This window comes from Dipodomys ordii, unplaced genomic scaffold, assembly GCF_000151885.1.
Source record: "Dipodomys ordii isolate 6190 unplaced genomic scaffold, Dord_2.0 Scaffold127, whole genome shotgun sequence".
In the NCBI taxonomy this organism is placed as follows: domain Eukaryota; kingdom Metazoa; phylum Chordata; class Mammalia; order Rodentia; family Heteromyidae; genus Dipodomys; species Dipodomys ordii.
Genome location: NW_012267343.1, coordinates 5,159,015 through 5,178,353, shown reverse-complemented (window position 1 = coordinate 5,178,353; position 19,339 = coordinate 5,159,015). Strand labels below are relative to the sequence as shown.

The 19,339-nt window shown below is 41.7% G+C and overlaps 1 protein-coding gene across 1 annotated transcript in view; it reads right to left on the bottom strand.

Moving 5' to 3' along the window:
- The window catches only part of Astn2 (astrotactin 2), a 777,558-nt gene that overhangs the window by 480,279 nt on the left and 277,940 nt on the right, over positions 1-19,339 (bottom strand). The window contains exons 6-8 of the mRNA XM_013030183.1: positions 5,142-5,226; positions 4,281-4,355; positions 3,238-3,375 (exon numbers count right to left, since the gene is read on the bottom strand). Of these exons, the coding sequence (XP_012885637.1) occupies positions 3,238-3,375; positions 4,281-4,355; positions 5,142-5,226 (298 nt within the window). The remainder of the gene's footprint in view (positions 1-3,237; positions 3,376-4,280; positions 4,356-5,141; positions 5,227-19,339) is intronic.

Sequence of the window (19,339 nt, the reverse complement as noted above, 5' to 3'; positions counted from 1 at the left end):
AAAATTTCGGCCTGTGCCAAGGAGACCTAGGGTTTCTCCTATTCCATCCTGTAATGTTTTCAGAGTGTAAGACACTGTTAATTTTAAACTGCATCATTTGTTGGATGCAGCCTTTCAATGAAGAAAAAAGAATGAATGGAAAAATTCACTTTGCTAACACCGCAAGCATACAAACTATTATCTCTAGAGAGCAAATGCTTGTCATATTCATTGCTCAACATACATTAGGTCATGTAATTTTAACCTCTCCCTCATAGGATATAAAAATTCTTCTATCTTTATTATTGCCAAGGGGAAATACTACTACTACAGAAAAGCCTACCTAGTAAGCAAGTAGTAGGGTGAGGATGTGAACTCAAGTGATTCAGCTCCAAGTTTGTAACTTTCAACACTGAACTTTGAGTTCAACCCATGTATAACACACTAAAGAAAAATGTGCAACTTGATATATTTTTTCAGAAAGCTCTTGGGAACCACGAATGAAATACGATCACCACCATCATACAATCCCTCTTCCACCAACCAGAAGGAAAACCATCCTTTATTCTAACATCAAAGCTTTTTAACTAAGTAAAACAAAGCTTCTGACAAATGTATATGAACTTATTTATTCTTTTGTGCCTAGATTCCATAATTCGACACTATATTTTTGGGGCTCACCCACAGGGCACAATGTGATTGTTGAGTTTCCTTCATTTTCCTTATTCATAATATTCCATTCTTGGATGACTTTACTCTTCATTTGTCTGCTTTTCTTTTTGTCGATGAACGACTGTGAGGTTCTCTCCAACTCTTTGGTAGCAAAAATGAGAGCTACTATAAATATTTTGTAAGTATTATTTCTATTTATTTATGATTTCTGTTTCTTTTAGACATTCCTTATGGTCTGACTACATTCATTAGATACTGCCCAACAGCTTTGCCTAGAGGTCTCACTAATTTATATCCCCATGATGTGGGATTAAAGATCCCATTGCTCTATGTGCAACTTTACTAGTTGTTTTACATTTAGCACCATGATGGGTCACAGATTATACATTTCAACACCAAGCTAGATTGCCTCTGCTAGAGTGAGTTCCCATGCTCTCCCCAGGATTTATCACAGACTTGGATATCAAAGAATCACCTTGCACTTCACCTCCGAGGTTTTCTCTCCAATCCTTCTATAATGCTCAGCGCTGTTTCCTTTCAGCTCTGCTTTTCCACACAGACATTTCTCTAATCCTCTCTCTTATGATTCCATGGCAGTTGTTATTGGCTATCTATAATTATGATCTATTATTTATTAAATTTTAACGTATCACCTGACTGGGACTTATTAATTCTCTAAATGCTCATGATACGCTTGCCTGGGTAATGTCATGTCAAACAAGGTTTATTAGTGCAGCTTGGGAAACTCCATCACCTCACTACACGCTCTTTCAAATGGAGATGACAGCAATCTTTTATCCTTGCTTTCAGATCAGGACGTGATGCCTAGCTTATCATTTGCTAGTAGAACATCACTTTAGGCTTCCAGTTTATTTATTTATGTATTCACGTTTAATCTGCACAATAAAAATTTTAGCATCACTTCATGGGGCTGAGGCAAGGATTATAACATTGGTCTTATTAGCTATAGATATATGGATGGGAAAATATTGCAAAGAATCAGGCACATAGGATATGATCCATGTAAATGAGGTATTACCATTACACTCTGTGAAGAAAGCACTTTATCCTCATTTTAGGAAGAAGTGAAAACTTAGAAGCTGAACTAGGCTGAGATCATATTGCTCACACAGGCTGAGAGACAGCATTCTTACCCAGCCCTTTGCAACCCAGAATGAGTGATCATTAACTGTTCTAACAGCTCTATCTTTGCTGAAATCACAAATGCAATGTCACCAGCACAGAACTAGCAGAGGCTACCTTGCTGCTAATTTCAGACAAGGTCATTAAGGTTTTTGGACCGTGGTCCATCAACCAGATATTTAAGGTAGGATATATATATATATATATATATATATATATATATATATAAATTTTCACACAGGTGTTACTCAAGTATCATCTACTTCAATTATATTTAAAAAAGAGAAAACAATCATAATCATCCATGAATCAACTTGTTCCTTAGTTCTTTATAATTACTGTTTCATTTACTAAATGTTTTTCCTTTGTTAATGTATTCTTCTTTAAGCAAAGCTTTTGGGAAATATTAATAGCCTGACAAAGCATGTTAGGCTCCAAGAGAAAGGTGACAAGGTGAGAATATATAATCGCAAAGCAGGAGAGATGGTTGTTGGGGCTTTCTAGCAAGACACAAATGAGAATAATAATTGCAAGTTGATTCAGAATGACTCAAACACAGCTGTGAGGTACTAGAATAGCATTGACTGCTAAGTCAGGGGAAGCATGCTTTAATTTTAGTTCAGAAACCAATAAGATGTGTGCAGGCCAGTGTTAGAAGTCAAACTAGAAACCATTTGGGTAACATCAAAGTTTCTAGAAAGCTTCCATTAATCAAACTGGGAGGGGAAAAACACCCTCTACTAGAAGGCTCCATAATGGTAGTAAGATCAAATCTAAGCCCTCTGATTTAATTAGATCAATAAACATTTAGTAGATGTCCAATATATACTAGGAGCTGGAGATTAAACAGCTAAAGAAGATATTTTCCGTGACCTTGAGAAGTGTACCACATAATGGGACACAATGATATGTAAGTAATTAATTAGAAAGCAGCAGAGTGACTCTGTAACAAAGTTACTTTGCAAGGTACCAAGACATGTAAGGAGAGATGTAGTATCCACTTCTGTGTAAAGAAAAAAAAACCAAATAGTTTTTGCCTGGGCACTCAGATGTCATGGATTAGCTCAAAGCATAGTTTCAGTGTCACAGTCACAATGGAAGATATTATGTCCTTGAAACTCTGCCTTCACGATGCTCCAACGTTCTGTTCAGTAATGGTTTTTTTAAAAACATGACTACAATGAGTGAGATAATACACTAGTGTCTTATATTTGATAACCCTCAAAATGGATCATTGAGACTGACATGTAAGGAACCAAGGGACTGAGTACCATAAGGTACTCTAGAAGTGTAGGAGCATGGCGGCTTTGACAATGTTCCCTACATCCACCAGGCAGCTTTCTCTGCCCATAGCACAGAGATTTACTCTCTCGTAGGACTCTGAGATCCTGAAAAAACAGAGGGACTTCCAGAGCTCCAGGGACTTGAAGATGACTTCCCTACCTGACATCAGCGGGGTCTTCTGTGACGAGCACGTCGGTCTTGCAGCTAGCCAGGGGGTTGATGGACAGCTCCACCGGTGGAACCACAAAGCTTTTGCTCACAGGAAGCCAGAGGCCTTGGCCCAAGCTGAAAGTAGACCTGCAATGTAAGAGTTTCCATTGGGGAACTCCCTGGGAAGCAGAGAGCAAACAGAAAAAAGGGGGCCCCTCTTCTCATCCCTTCTAGGACACTTAACTCCTCCACCCACCTGAGTCTCCTACATCGCCAAAGACATAAAATCCCATGGTACACAGATTTACCCAGACTTGGATAGTTATTTCTTAAATCTCTTTATCATTGAACACATGCCTCGTTTTGTATGGCTAGTAGTTATTTATTCATTTTTATTTATTTATTTTTGTCAGTCATGGGGCTTGAACTCAAGGTCTGGGCACTGTCTCTGAGTGCTTTCTCTCAAGGCTAGTGCTCTACCACTTTAAGCCACAGTGCCACTTTTGGTTCTCTATTGGTTAACAGACTTTCCTGCTCAGGCTGGCTTTGAACTATGGTATTTATTCTTTAGTAAAAGATAAGGGACTACTTCAGATCTGCCTTCCATATAGTTCAGATAACCAGCAGGTGTTGTATAAGTGACTGCCAAGTCAGCAGGAACAGTCTGAGACAGAGGTTAAGATCATCGACTGTAAGTCACTTCAGACCAATCCTCAATTCCCCAGTCTACCACTTAATTTACCATCCATCTTTATCTGCTTAAATATTGAAGATTTACCCAAGATTTCGTGGGGGTGGTAGGAAGAGGCTTTATGGCTACAGAATATTTTAAACCACTGTCCCTGAGCCTGTAAGTCTATATCCCAAGCAAATGGGAATTGGATTACCATGGTAACCTGGGCCATGATGGCTCATTAGTACCAATGAGAGCACTCTTGTATTCAATGCAGCCTGTAATCACAGGATCAATGTTTTAAAGACGCATGAGATACTTTCCTATCAGTTGTCTCCCCAATACCCAGCACTGTACCCCAGTAAGACTGTTAACTCACCTGAGGATCTTTTCAGGAGCCTGCTCTCCTGTCACCAAATCATAGCCCCTTTCCAGGGTAGTATAAGGCCAAGGTCTGTGAGACAATGGGAGGAAAAGGAAAGGGAAGAGATGACATTAGTCAGTATCGAGTAGGAGCTGTATATGGCCGCTGCTCAAGAGTAACTTAACAATCAATTCCACAGAAGTAATTACCTGATATGACATTTTAGATTGTAAGTGTGTATCTTAGCCAGCTGCTGGTGGCTCATGCCTTTAATCCTAGTTAATCAGGAGGCTGAGATCTGAGAATTGTGGTTCAAAACCATCCTGGGCAGGCAAGTTGGTGACACTTATCTCCAATAAACTACTCAGAAAAAGCCAGAAGTGTGCTGTGGCTCAAGAGGTAAAGCATTAGCCTTGAGTTCAGGTAAAGCCCCAATGCCCTGAATTCAAACCCAGACTCCAAACAGAAGGACTCAGCACGTTTATTAAGTTCACTTGGCCCTGTCCATGTTTAGATAGATAGATAGATAGATAGATAGATAGATAGATAGATAGATGATAGATAGATAGATAGATAGATAGATAGATAGATAGATAGATAGATAGATAGATAGATAGATAGGAAAACCTGATTCCTTCTCAGTCTAGTGAGGGGGAAGATTCATTGTTTATTTGCAGTTTGGATGGGGGACTTAAATGTCAGCCCTTGTTTCTAGAAGATTCATCCATCATGTACCTTTCACATTAAAATGTGCTTCAGTGGGAAGGCATTGTGTTTTTCCCAGCTTGTGGGGTGGTTTTGGGCATCTGGTAATGCCACGTAGGAGGAGGGGATGAGGCATCCACTGTGCCCGCCCCGCTGTGCTGCCCTACTTACCCTTCACTTTGGCCCCAGTCATTGCGCACACACAGGTGTCTGTGAACAGGGTCAGGGGCGAAGCCTTCATGACAGCTGCATTCTCCTGTGAGTAAGAGAAAGGGATCTTGTGAAACACCACCACTTCCCCAAATAGGCTGTGCCCTGTTCCTTTTGCTTTCCTGGGAAAGAGGATCAGTTGCTTAGTTTTAGAAAAAGCTCATGAGACAGGGTGATTGGGTCCATCCACCACTGTGGGTAATACAGAGTTTATCTCTCTAGGCATTTATTGGTTCACTCATGCCTTGTTCTTTCAGAGTCCAGGCTATATACCTTTTGGTTCTCAGCTCAGGTACAAGAGACATAGATAATAAAGGTGCAACCCATTCCTTGAAGGAGTTCACAGCTTGCTAAGGGAAAGAAGTAACCTGGTGGGCCTATTTTCAAATCATTACCTTAAAGTTTACTGTACAAATGCAATCAGAACATACAATTTCTTCACTTGAATAATCAAGTCTTGCTCATCCATGAACTCAAATTCTACTTCCTCCAAGGAACTTTTGGTATCTTCCTTTGGAACTTTGTTTTAGCCTATCATCTCTTGGTTTTAACTTGGTTTTGGTGTCTTATTTAAAACTTGTAATTTTGTTTTCTTCTTTTTTCCTTATCTTTCTTCTTCTCTCTTATCCTCTTTCTTCCTCCCCTTTCTCATGCTCCTCAAACACTGTTCTCCTAACCACCCATTCATCCATCTTTCTTTTTTTTCTAGTTTCCCGATATGTTTTTACATGGTTGCATCAGTGTTTCCTAGTATTTCAAACAGCTAGCATCCCAAACTGTTCAAGTATACACTCTCAGTGGCCAAGTTCATTTCTACGCGCCCACTACAGACTTCTATTCTAGAACATCTTCAGTGTTCAAAATCCTAGAAGGCTCTCCAGTGGCTGCCTTCGAGCTGTTAATCACTTTGACTCTCTGTGTACTTCTTAAGGTAGGGGAGTTTCTATTTTTACACTCAAGTAGATAGTATTTTTTTTTAAATCAAAGGCATGTTTGTGGAATGTTCACAGAGGCTTTACAAAAAATAGCAAACAATTGGAGAGTACAGCACAGTGCCATTCCTTAGAGCCTGCAGGCTGGGATTCTCTGTGAGGAAAGTGCACACAACTTTCCTCACACTTACTTTGAGAGACTTGCTAGTGGAACAATTCATAGGATTAGTGTTCTGTCTGTGGAACACATCTTGGGAAATGCTGCTAGGAGCTGCCTGAGCTTCGTCTACCGCCTAGAGCAGCGTTAGTACTCTACAATGTGAATGGAATGAATAATTGCCTGGCTCTGTTAAGTTTTCAAGCTATTATATTCTGATTCTCTTCTTTCCCATATTCTGCATATTACATGCATACATAGGCACACACACACACACACACACACACACACACACACACGCACACACACCTTCCACCCCAACATGTATATGTTTAATTTAATGTGAAAGACTTAGGGACATTTCAATTTTAATCTTTAAATTTCCTTAAAGTGTTCCATTTAAAAAATCTCTTTAAAAATTAAGAGACACCGAGAGAAAGCTGGGCATGATGGTATAAGCCTGTAATCTTATCTACTTGAAGAGAGATAGAAGGACTGTGGCTAGAGGCTAGGCAAGACCAAGTTAATGAGACCACATATCAAAACTAAGCAAGAACAAAGTTCAGGGCCTGCCCTGGAAAAGTTGGCAGAAGACTCTGTCTGCAAAACGATGAAAAGGCAAAAGGACTAAAGAGCATGCATCAAAGGACAGGGCACCTACCTGACAAGCTTGAAGCTGTAAGTTCAATTCCCAGTACAGACAAATAACCCAAACCCAAACCAGTAAGTAAGATGCAGGGTAGATACTCATACACCAAGTGGCAGAAGTCAGGACATGAAAAAGCATCATCTCATTAATTCAGGGATCCCTGTAAACTTATTTTTAATGCAGGACAAAATAATAAAATGCCTCCTGTCATTTTGGTTTCCTAGAGCTTGTGAGTCAAGATGTTAACAGGCTCACATTATTTATAACTACTTATTTCATGAGTCAGGATTTTCTTGTTCTAGTCCATCCCAAACCAAACAGGGAGTGAGATGCAAGGGAACATGAATTCACAATCATTGCCCATAATTCCCAATTTCAAAATATTTGCAATTCATTGAATCACCTTCTTCTCTTTCACTGATGAACTATACAGGTTATAATTCCATCACCTATGAAACACTGCCAACTTTGAATATACTCCATCTTTTTCTAGGTCTTTCGCTTTTGCTTACCTTTGTACCAACAACACCTAGCAAGTATTTGGCAAAGAGCCTGAGCTTCAGAAATATTAGTCAGACTAATATGGTGGTAAGACTGAGTATGCAGTGAAACTAGTCAGAGATGGTATTTGAAATACTCACAGGATGATTGAAAGACAAGAGGGACGGAAGAGAAAGAGCGAGAGAGCTACCTTTCCTCTTCTCTGGGTACTTCGTAAATCATCAGGAGCTGCTTGGAAGGCAGGATTGCTTTCTATAACCCTGGCCTCCGACATCATGGCCATGATCATCATCTGCTCAGGGGGTGTGCTGTATGTATGACCTACTATACTGACTGTTTCCAAAGGTGAGAGAAATGAGGGGAATGAGTGGAGAGCCTTAAGTTCGGACAGGAGAAATTTACTAAGGGGGGAGGTGTAAGAGACACTAATGACATATTAAAATGCCAACAGCTTCTTCATGAAATATTCACCACTTTAAAACACATCTAATATTAAAGATTAAAAGTCCCAGGATTTGTCCTCGAGATTCTCAGGACTGATTTATGATCTGCCAAAAGCCACAGACCTCATGATTCATAAATGGCAAGAGGTAAAATGGTTACTCTTGGCAAAAGGGATAGGAAGTCAGGCTGCGGTGGGCAAGGAAGATAGTCCTTTCTTACACAAAGAACACAGCACCTAGACTCCGAGCTCTCCTGTCAGTGACTCCACAGGAAAAGGGTACAGTTCATTCCCACTCCCACTATTTGGAAATCCCGGTGACTGTGAGAAATCTCCGCCAAAGAATGCTGCTACATTTTCTCTTTCCTCCTGTGTGCTTACTAAACAAGCTTTCCTTGAGTCAGAATGGATCGTTAATTACCGTCACTCAATATACAACAAATATGTATTTTGCAAATGAGAAGAGAAGCGTCTACCACAGCGACCCCCATAAGGCCACATGGAGAACAGGAAACAGGCAGAAGGTAACACCCACAGTTCTGGAGGCAGGCAGGCAGACAGGCAGGCAGAATGGAGTTCTAGCTTCACATTCTGTCTCCCCAGTTTTGTAGTATTGGGTATGCTGCTTCACTTCTTTGGTCTCAGTTTCCTCATCTACAGAACAGACTGATAAGAATGTCTCTACCTCACAGAGTTGATGGAAGAATAAATAGTGAAGAATAAAGCTCACAGATCAGGTAGACGTGTGCTGATGATGAATACATTAGTTTCTTCCTCTTGATTCTAAGATGGTCTCTGGATTATGGTCTATACTTACATATTAACCCCAGAGACACAAGTACTTTCCTCCTCATGGGGCATTAGTTTCTGCAGCTACAAAACACGAGCTTGGAATAGATGTTCATTCATCATGAGCACCAGGATTTAGCGATTTGTATTACCTTCCCAAGTCACTGACCTCAGCTCTCTGGGCTCTGTTTACTTTAGCCTCAACTGTGATCATTCTTATAACAGTGGGCTGGATTTCTCTAGCAAGATCTCCATCAATGCCATCGCTATTGGCTTTATTGACGCTTGTTTGTTATTCTGCCGACTCAGCAAACTCTTTGCTATTTACAACCAAGCATTTCTAACAGCCAGAGCTGAGGATGCTTAACCCTTTCTTGGGCTGAAGCCTTTCTTCAACTCTGTATCTGCACCCCTATGACCACCAAGCTATCAAAAAAACTGCTCCTCGTGGACACACGTTATTCAAGCTGATTATGAGCACCTATGCATTTGCATAGGTGTCTATGCATCCAATATGATGGAAGTTCCTTAAACAGAAGGCATTTCTCTTATCTTGTCTACAATCGCATCCCATCACTGGCCGGTGTCTAGTAGATCTTTGCTAAATAAATGCTATATAAGTACAAGGACATACTTCACAATAGTAATGTCTAGGTTAATAGAATAGGGATGTATATATATTTTTTCCTGTTTCCCACACTAAATTGGGAAACCCTTGGTTGTAAGAATCTTTTTTTTTTGTCAGTCATGGGGCTTGAACTCTTGCCTGAGCTCAAGGCTAGTGCTCTACTACTTGAGCCACAGCACCACTTCTGGTTTTCTGAGTGGTTTACTGGAGATGAGTCTCACGGACTTTCCTGTTTGGGCTGGCTTTGAACCACAATCCTCAGATCTCAGCCTCCTGAGTAGCTAGGATTACAGGCATAAGCTACCAGGGCCTGGCTATAAGAATCTTTTCTTGGTCATTCTGTATCTCAGTAAATAGTATCTGACAATATAATATCTGACTATATAGCACCTGACAAACAGTAGGTTACTCATTTGTTGGATGGATGGGTGGATGTGGACAAATTAGTGAACATACACATATAGTTGTTACGAATTCAGGATGAATTCTTTTAGGATTTTTCTGGCTCTGTTAAAGGCAAGAAGGAACATTTACCTACAAAACTATTTTGCAAGGAATATAAGAGTTGGTGAAATGCCTAAACTGGAACTCTATTTCACATCAGCGTAGGAAAGGTCCTTAAAGATACTTTAGTTCAGCTTTTCTTGGCTTGATTTTGCACAAGGAGAAACTAAAGCTCAAAGAGTGAATGGATTTGGACAAATTAAGGGACAAGATTGTGGGCGAGCCAGGATTTGAACTCAGGGCCCACAAATGCCACAATCACTGTTTGTTCTCCCACTCAGCATTCCTTACCTGAACCATAAAGCCTTTTAAAAAGCAGAGTTTAGTCCTTTGTACTGCTGTGACATTTCCAAGTATCTCATAATGAGGATATTACACTTCCAAGCAGGTAGTATTTTTTCTTAAGAAAATTAAAATGAATTTGGAATATCTTCAATACATTAAAAACACACAATGGCTTAATAATCTCTTCATTAAAATGGTTCCCATAAGGGAATTCAGTGAATTTCTAGTTACTAGAACCCTGGTTTCATCAGCTATAGAGAAGCTGTGTTGATCTTCAAAGCTTTGCTCTTTCTGTCTCTGAAGTCCTGTTTATGGAGTTCTCATTTTATGTGACTGCATCTTCACTCCATAAACCTTTGGATAAAAACAATTGAACTTTTTGATCATAAGTGTGACTGGAATGGTAGTCGGTAAGCCACCCCTAAAGTGGGCAACATACTCCTGCTAATAAAGTAAAGTTGGTGGGCTGCTGGGACTCTCCAGTTTCTGAATCATCTTGCTTGCAGTCACATCCTTCATCCACCAGTTAAAGCCTGTAGGATCTTGATCTGGTTGCTTCACCTCACTCTGGGCCTCTTTCCTTGTCTGTGAATAGGCTGATACTGTGTATCTACCTGCTGGCAGGTTCGAGACAGGTATTCATAAAGTCCTCAGCACAGACTTTGGCATGAGTTAGTTGTTGTTGGATATGGAATAGACTTTGTAATTTCTTCTTGCTGAAGAGTGAGAGATGGCAGTTTAGCATCTTAGTTTAGCAGAAGGACAGTATGCTTAGGATAAAAGATGGCTTTAGAAAGCTATAGGGATTGTAGCTTCTTTATCTGTAGATTGTGAACACTAACACGATAATCCCTAAAACTGTTGTCCATCTTCCTAGACCCACTAATATCCGCCGTCTTTGTTTATACCACTTCCTGATGAAGGAAGTCTAGATGCAGTCGATTCACAGACAAGAGCCTGCTGCCTTCTCTGTCCTCACAGCTCAGACGTGTTCACAGCCTGTCCACCAGAGTTCTGGACATGCGCAAAGACTTCTTCCCCAATCTGCCTGGCTGTCTGATTCCTCCCTCCCTTTCCTACCCCTTAAGATTCCATTTTCACTTGCTTCCAACTCAGTCATCACTTATCATCACAGGCCAGGGATGCTACCTGCTGTTCACTTTCCTATTTACTCTTTCTGTTCCCGTGGCTCTGAAAGACATCTCCCTAGGCCTTCTGAGCAATTAGCATGGCATCTTTCCCTGATCTGATGCTGAATGGGTCACCTTGAGCCTCTTCACATCTCTGTTACCAGGGGCTAGCACAGGGGCATGGTGGGGAGACAGGACTGAGCATACAATTACTGAGAACCAGCATCTAGCTAAGTGTGGTGGAGGATACCTGATTTGTATCACTGTATGCCACAAGCATGAAAAGTGCTAGGGTGTTCATGCCTGAATGGTAATATAAGGAAACTGAAGCTCAGACTCAACTGCTCACTTACCCAAGGCCAAAGAACCTGGTCTCCAAAGCTGATATTATTTTACACTACCAAAAATATCACATTGATAAACAACGATCACAAGGAGATCTGCCTTGAAACTGACAATTATCATGCATTAGACACTGAAAGTTAGAGAAGTAGGAACCTCTGATCCATGTGCATTTAAATGATCATCCTGCTGTTCCTAGACCTCTGCTAAAATTGAAGGTTAAGTCTTGTGCTTCATCATTTCCTCTCTTCAAGCACATGTTTTATTCGGTAGGATTATCTTGAATTCGTAACACGTAGGTAATTGTCAGGTTGTTGCATTGATTTTTCTATCAGCAGGTCTAAACCAAAGGATGACATTGTAACTCATGCTAACTGAACATCTACTACATGCTGACCATAGGCATATAATCTCTGATATCCATGGCAACAGTTGGAGAAAGATGTTACTGGCTCCTCCTCAACCAATATGAAGCTGAGGCTTGAAGAGTAGACATTGCACATGGCTATCATTGAAGTATAAACCTTCCCCTATGTGTTATCTCTGATGTCCTCTCATTTTATTTGGGGGCGGGTAGTGGAGGGGCTTGAACTTGGGGCCTGGGTGCTATCTCTGAGCCTCTTTGTACTCAAAGCTAGCGCTGTACCAGTTGAGCCACAGTGCCACTGCTGGCTTTTGAGTGGTTAATTGGACATAAAGAGTCTCACAGGGACTTTTCTGCCTGGACTGCCTTTGAACCTCAATCCTCAGTTCTCAGCCTCTTGAATAGCTAGGGTTACAGGCGTGAGCCACCAACACTTGGCTTAATGCCCTCTCTCTTAGCTTTGTTCCAGATCCAAATTTCTGTATCTACCCCTAGGGCTCTTCACAGCTCTCTAAGAAACAAAGCATTAAGAGATCTGGAAAAGGGCATAGGAACTGGAAAGTAAGGGGATGATGAAGCGAAACTTAAATACCCATGGTAGATGTAACCATTGGCTTCCAGTCTTCATCTCTTTGTGATATCATCAAGCATTTACAGTTTTGCCAGAGCCAACTTTGAGATCTTTCTTCTCTGTCTTCTAGATTTGGGTGTGGCATATGAATTGTTTGAGCCAGTGGGATGGTAGAAGACATGATAAAAATGTATAGATACTTGTGTGGTTAGACTCTCTTTATTACATTCTTACCTCTTAATCATAGAAAAAATATTTCCGAGTAGTGCCTAGGCCAAACCATTCTTAGTAATCCCCTTCTTCCCACTGTACCCTTTGTTTTCTAACTTTCCTGATCAGAAGAGGGCTAAGTGAGATCCATGTGGAGATTCCATGATGCTTTTCTCAGAAGGTCTGCCGTGATCTCACTCCTTGAGAAAGGCAGGCCATTACAGAGATGAAGTCAAAGGAGAGAGGAAGTAGGAGGTAAAGGAAACTCAATTGAGGAAATACTTATTTAATAGACTAGTTACATTATTATTGGAGCTTTGAATATAGTCAATGTCATCAAAAATTACATTCTGTGACACCGATTGTTTTGCAAGTCACTTTACTTTCTTCTGTCTCAGTTTTCTCATCTGTAAAATAAGTAGGCAATAATCAGAAAAACCAACCCCCCACCCCCCACACAATACCCTTGCAAACTTCATTCAAGGTCCAGTCCTGATTCTCCTGTAATATGCTCAGGTCCACTCTCTGCGAAAAGAGCTTCCTCACTGGCTCGGGGCTCCGTTTCTCTAATCATACACTTAGGGGTCGTAATGAAAGCTGAGCAACCCCATGTGTGTTATATGTGTTATGTCACCTCTTCTTTGTGCAGCTAGTACAGTAATTCGGCTTTGTTCTTCCCCAAACACTCAAGACAAGGTTGTATGCCTGTGTGGTAGCTGCGAGCTCTTCATTATCATTCATCAGCATGCCTCTGAGAGCACCGAGAACAAAATAACCAGGGGCTAAAAAGTTCCAGTGGCACAGGCTGGTGATCTGGGCTGATGGAGATTAGAGTCTTTATTCAAGGGTACATGGGGAATAATTGGCTTTGATTCAGCTCACATAGGGTGGTCTGGGCTGGGGAGAGGCCACTAGCTAGTTTACACAAGGGTTCTTACTCCAGGGTCTCCATCAGAATGAACCCCCCCCCCCAGCATCATTGCTTTTGTCTCTAGCTTCCTTCACATCCGAGCATACCACATGCATTGATTATCTACCCATTAATGTGTAGGAGAAAAATGCAGTCTCCCTCAAAGTCATGGCTGATAGAGAATAGAGGGGAGTGAAGAATTTCATCAACCACCTGGAAAGGATGCGGAGCAAAAGAATCTTCAACCACCAGGAAGGATCTGTTTCCAAGACCCTCAGGTGAATTAGAAGAGGTGAGAAGCCAAAGGACTCACAGCCTGGTGAAGGGAAAGGGCATCAGCGAGGCAAGCAAATTCTGATGAAGCTGAGTTCTTGACCTCTTACCACCACTGTGCTGCCTCCAGTAATTTGGAGCCACTGCATTTTAGGACCTTGGTTTGCTCATCAGAAAATGGGCACTCGCCACTCAATTTATTTGTCCTAGGGAACTCAGACAACCTATGGCAGGTGATTGCTACACAGCCAGAGACATTGGAGGCCCTGAGTAAGCGGAAGTGTTGTCATATCTCCTGCTGTACTCAGGGGTGCTGTGGTCTAGGTGGGGCAGTCCCCATCTCTAGACTGTGTTTCCTCGCTGGTCTGGGGAGCTTGCACGTCTTGGCTGAGCTTTGTGACTGGACTCCAGGGTGTGAAAGTGTCGCCTCTCTCCCATCTCATCTCTGTTCATCTATACAGCTGCCATTTTCTGCCTAGTTCTGTACCAAGGAGAGAGAGAGATGGGAAGTTCGGGGAGGAATCCATGAGATTTCCGGCCTCCAAGCTTACGAGTAAGATGACCAGGAAGAAAATGTCACCACAGCAGGATGTGATGTGAGATGAAAATGGAGTGTATGGAAAGAACTATGAAACCAAGTTGCTTGGAGCTCTGCTCACCATCACTCTCTACCCCAGGGTCAGGGAGCACACCAAGAAAGACAAAGGGGAAACATGGTAAGAGGGAATCTGGGAAGAAACTTCTGGGTGGTGCTGGAACGTCTTCATTTGCATTAACTCATATGGTAGGTTCTATGGCTAGTCTCAAGTCACATTTAATAGACTGGGAGTCTCAAGCTCAGTAGCTGATTCACCTGACGTCAGGAAGCTACGAGTCCTGGAGGCAGCACTGAAATCCAGCCAGCCTGACGTTGGGGCTTCTGATGCTGCCCTGTGCTGTCCTGCCTTCTCTAGAAGATAAGTATTGTCACACAGAAGGAAGAAGGGGAAAGGAGGAGGTCTCAGTGCAAACAGGCAATGCTGGACTCCTTTATCCTATCGAATCAAGTGGGCCCATTGAGGCAGAGCTAGAAGACTCAATGGACACAGGAATTCTGCTCTGGTTCTCCAGGCCTGGAGAGGAGCCCTCTGGAAACTTCCTCATCTCTTTTACTAAGACAGTCATTCCCAAATGTCCAATCCAAGTGAAGTTCATGGCAGCTTCTTCATTAAGTTAATCACCCCTGCCCTTATCCGCAAGCACTATGAAGGATGCTTATTAGCTAGTATGGACTCCATAAAGATTGTCTGCTCTGGCTCTGATTATTGCACACCAGGGTGTGCACTTTTGTGCTCCTTCTTGATTATGGTTCTTATTCTGGACTCTCTGATTTCAACTTGGACAAAAGAGAGAGTCAAACACTTGTGGAGCTTGTTAGCATTGATGTGTTCAACCTGTCTTTTTACATTTAGTCCGTTGATGCACAGCACTGAGCAGGTACAAATGCCATTCTCTGTTATAGATGAAGAAACTGAGTCCTCTAGGGATTTGATGACATAATCCCAGTTCCCACAGCAGGGATGGAACAGGGTCAGGAATCAAACCCTGATTTGACTGTGGAGCCAGAACTTCCTACCATTGTACCATGTAAGGCGAAAGGATTTAGCATAACCTTGCATGTCATCAAAAAGACCAACCCTGATGATCTTATGTGGCTATCTGACATATCTGTACTGCAGTTTAAAGGTATGAGATAGAGTGATATGGTTGTTCAAAGCACAGGACCCCGGGAGTTCTGCTTTACCAAATGTTGCCAGGGGCCTATACTCAAGCCATTTCAGATGTCTGAGACTCATCTTTCTAACCTAAAGAATGCAGAACATAGCATAAGCTTTGTCCTCTCCTTTTCATGAAAATTCTGTGAGAATAATACACACACACACACACACACACACACACACACACACACACACTTAAGCCCATCAAAACACATGATGATTAATAATACAGTTATTTCCCGCTTCAACAAACCTGCTACAAGTGAAATGTATAATATAAATTAAGCCAAGAGTAATTATTCATTTTGTAAAAGGGTTGTTCACTCTAAAACAAAAAAAAGAAAGATGCATTGATGTTTTATTTTCCCTGATTCTCAGCTATATTTGGGAATTTAAAATCAAATTGCCTATATAATTAAAGCTAAAAGACTTGTGATTTTTCCAGTACAGACCCTGAGTACAAAAGGCTATAACTCTGCCCATGTCATTCATGTCCTAAAACATGACAATTGAGGGATGGCCAGGAGTCAGAGAAGGATAGGACCTCTGCCTTTATCTACCCAGTATTTAATGGAAATGGAGAGCCTATGGGTAATAGTTAATGTTTTAAAGGGCCCTCTTCTTCCAAATGACCTTCATCTCAGTTGCAGACAGATGGTCAAGGTCATAGCTGTCTTCCCCAAGAAACCAGAGGATTGTCATCTCTATTCTTTCCATCTGGAATATTACACCATTTGATATAATGTGTACACTCGGTCAAATGCAGCTCATTTTCACTCTGCTAATCTCATTCCTGACTTGATTCAAATTCAGCACTATGCCCTCCCCTCTCTTCTTTGACTCTTGCCTGCTCTATAGTTCTCTTTCTCCCTTCTGTCTCTGAGTCCTTATTCTTTCAATCTTTATGGATTCTTCACTGCCCCATTTTTCCCTCCATGGCCTTTGCTTCTCTAATTTGTCTATCTTGTGTCTCTGTACTCCCTTCTATCTTCATCTTTCTTGATGAGTCTTTTGATAGAACTCTGTAGCGAATTCAGCGACAGAGAGGCCCAAGTTACCTGCCCAGCCCCACTCTGATTTCCTCATCTCCAAATAGAAGCAAATAACAATCTATGTCAAGGGTTAATGTAAAGATTAAATAAGATGTGACTTGTAAATCTACCTAGGACATGTGCTGCCTCCGGCGAAGTCATAGTCACTTCGGAGGTAAAGTCACGTGTTAATCCCATCCCTCTTTTATCATTATTTTTTCTCTCCTTCCTTTTCTTTCCTTCCCCTCCCCTCTTGCCTTTAATCCACCTCACCACCTCTTCTTCTACCTGGTCAGCTGGCCATAGCCTCTGGCCCAGCCTCAGGTAGCCCCCAATTTCTGGCATTGATTTAATTACAGAATAGTATTGGTTCCCATTACCTAGATGCGCATTCTCTTACAAAACATTTTTATGGTACATTTCCTGGTATATGATGGAGAATAGTCGTGAATCACTAAAAGCAAACAATGCGCATCTAATTGGCCTACAGGAGGTTCCATTGGAGTCATGCTTTGCTCCTCTGTCCAGGCATTTCCAGGCCCTGAGAGTTAGGTTGTAGCTGGCTGTGCACACCTCACAGGGCAAGGCCACCTGGCCTCTCTGACCTGTGGGGAACATCATGGATGTTCCTGGATGCCTGGTCTGATCACTAAATCCATAACCACACACAACCCTGGCTGTCTGACAGAAACCCAATACTATCCAGTGACACTTTAATTAAAAGGCCAGGAGCCCTCCCCCCCCCCCGCCACCTCCACATACTTCCTTCTCCAAATCACAGTGAAGTGAGTTCCACCTTTAGTCAAAAAAGGAGAGAGGGTAGCATAGGGCTTTGGGGACAGCCCTTCCAGATGGCATCAAATCACCAGAACAGGCTTGGTGCTATTGCTAAGTGCTGAGGTTTAGCTGATTACTAGGAGGCCACTTCTGCTCCAAAACCTCCCCTTCCATCATGATTAAGTCTTTTGTGGGTTCAGCATTGCCAGCACCAAGGAGTCCCTTTGTCCCTTGATTGAATAATTTCCATGTGCTGAATACATACGTTTGCCATATAATGTAGCAAATACTTTCTACTGATTATAATAGTTGTAATAATATAGCAAAGGTGAATACTTTTTCTTTTTATAGGAAAAAAGAAAGAACAGGAAATTGAGGCTTGGAGAAATCAAATGAAATCTTACCAATAGTAAGAGGCAAAGCCAAGATTTTTTTATTCCAGGTTGTCTGACTAAGTGTCTAGACTCTTTGCGTCTTGCCCTGTCTCTCCAAATCCCAAATGCCCTTCCCTGGTGGCTGAGTTAATCTTGGGCTCAGTTGATATTTGAGAAGCAAAAATATTTATGAAACTTAGGGGACACTGTCCTGTTGCAGATTTTCTGTGCTTAACTCCTTTATGGTAATGAAAAGCAGTATCAGAAACCAACATTATCTTCCATCTTGGAAAAGGCACACAAAAGGTAAAAGTTCAAGTTTTAGCAGGTGACTTACAACCCAAAGACACAATGTTTTACTTGCTGAGGTTTGTCTTAAAAGTCAAGGAGGGCTGGGAATGTGGCTTAGTGGTAGAGTATTTGCCTAGCCTGCATGAAGCCCTGGATTTGAGTCCTCATTACCACACAAAGGGAAGAAACAAGGAGTGGTGTTGTGGCTACAGTGGTAAAGTGCTAATCTTGAACAAAAGAAGCTGAGGGACAGTGCCCAGGCCCCAAGTTTAAGCCTCAGGACTGGCAATAAATAAATAGCAAGGAAATTCATGACAAGTGCTGATATCTCATGCCTATAATCCTAGCTACTCAAGAGGCTAAATGCGGATCACAGTTCGAAGACAGCCTGGGCAGAAAAGTCCATGAGACTTTCCAGTTCATCTCCAATTAAGCTGGAAGTGGAGCTATGGGTCAATGACAGAGTGCTAGCCTTGAGCAAAAAAAAAAAAATAGCTCAGTGAAAGTACCCAGGCCCTGAATTAAAGCCTCAGAACCAGAAGAAAATAATACCAATCAAACAATGATGATGATGATGATGATGATGATGATGATGAGTTAAGAAATCTATCCTCAACACTGCAGTCACTGAAGTCAGGTGACCTCTGTTGTAATTCACAGACTGAATTGCTGAGAACATTTTCTCTGTGCTAAACTCAGGTGTCTGTGGAAGAGGCTGGGCTAGGTGATTTACAGATTTCCTCCAAGCCCTGAAACTTCTTGTTCTATCCCCTCCTATCTTTCCTCTGCAGGAGGGCTTTAAAGGCTTCTCAGGAGGAGAATTTTGAAAGTCAATGTCACAAAGTAATAGTTTTTCTTCCTTTGAATTTAAGGGTCACAGAGGGTTGTTCAAGGGATGCTCAGTTACCCAAGATGGAGGAGTACTTCCTTCTATTTTGTGCCCAAGGATCTTTCCTTCCCTTTGACTGGTCCCCACTCTGCTGGACATAAGGTTTATCAGAACTCTATTCTGCCCCTCACTTGTATCACAGACTATTTTAATGTTCCCCTTCTCTTATTCTAAGTACTTGGTGTCACCTTCTCCTGGGTTTTTATCTTTAGACACAGCATGAAAACTTGGCCTGAAACAAGCACACTTATTAGAGACATAGCAAATAAATTCCTCAATTCTGATGTAAAAGCATGCAATCCATCTACTGGGAGTTCTGCGGGGAGAGAGAAGGTTTCTTTAGCTCCTTATCT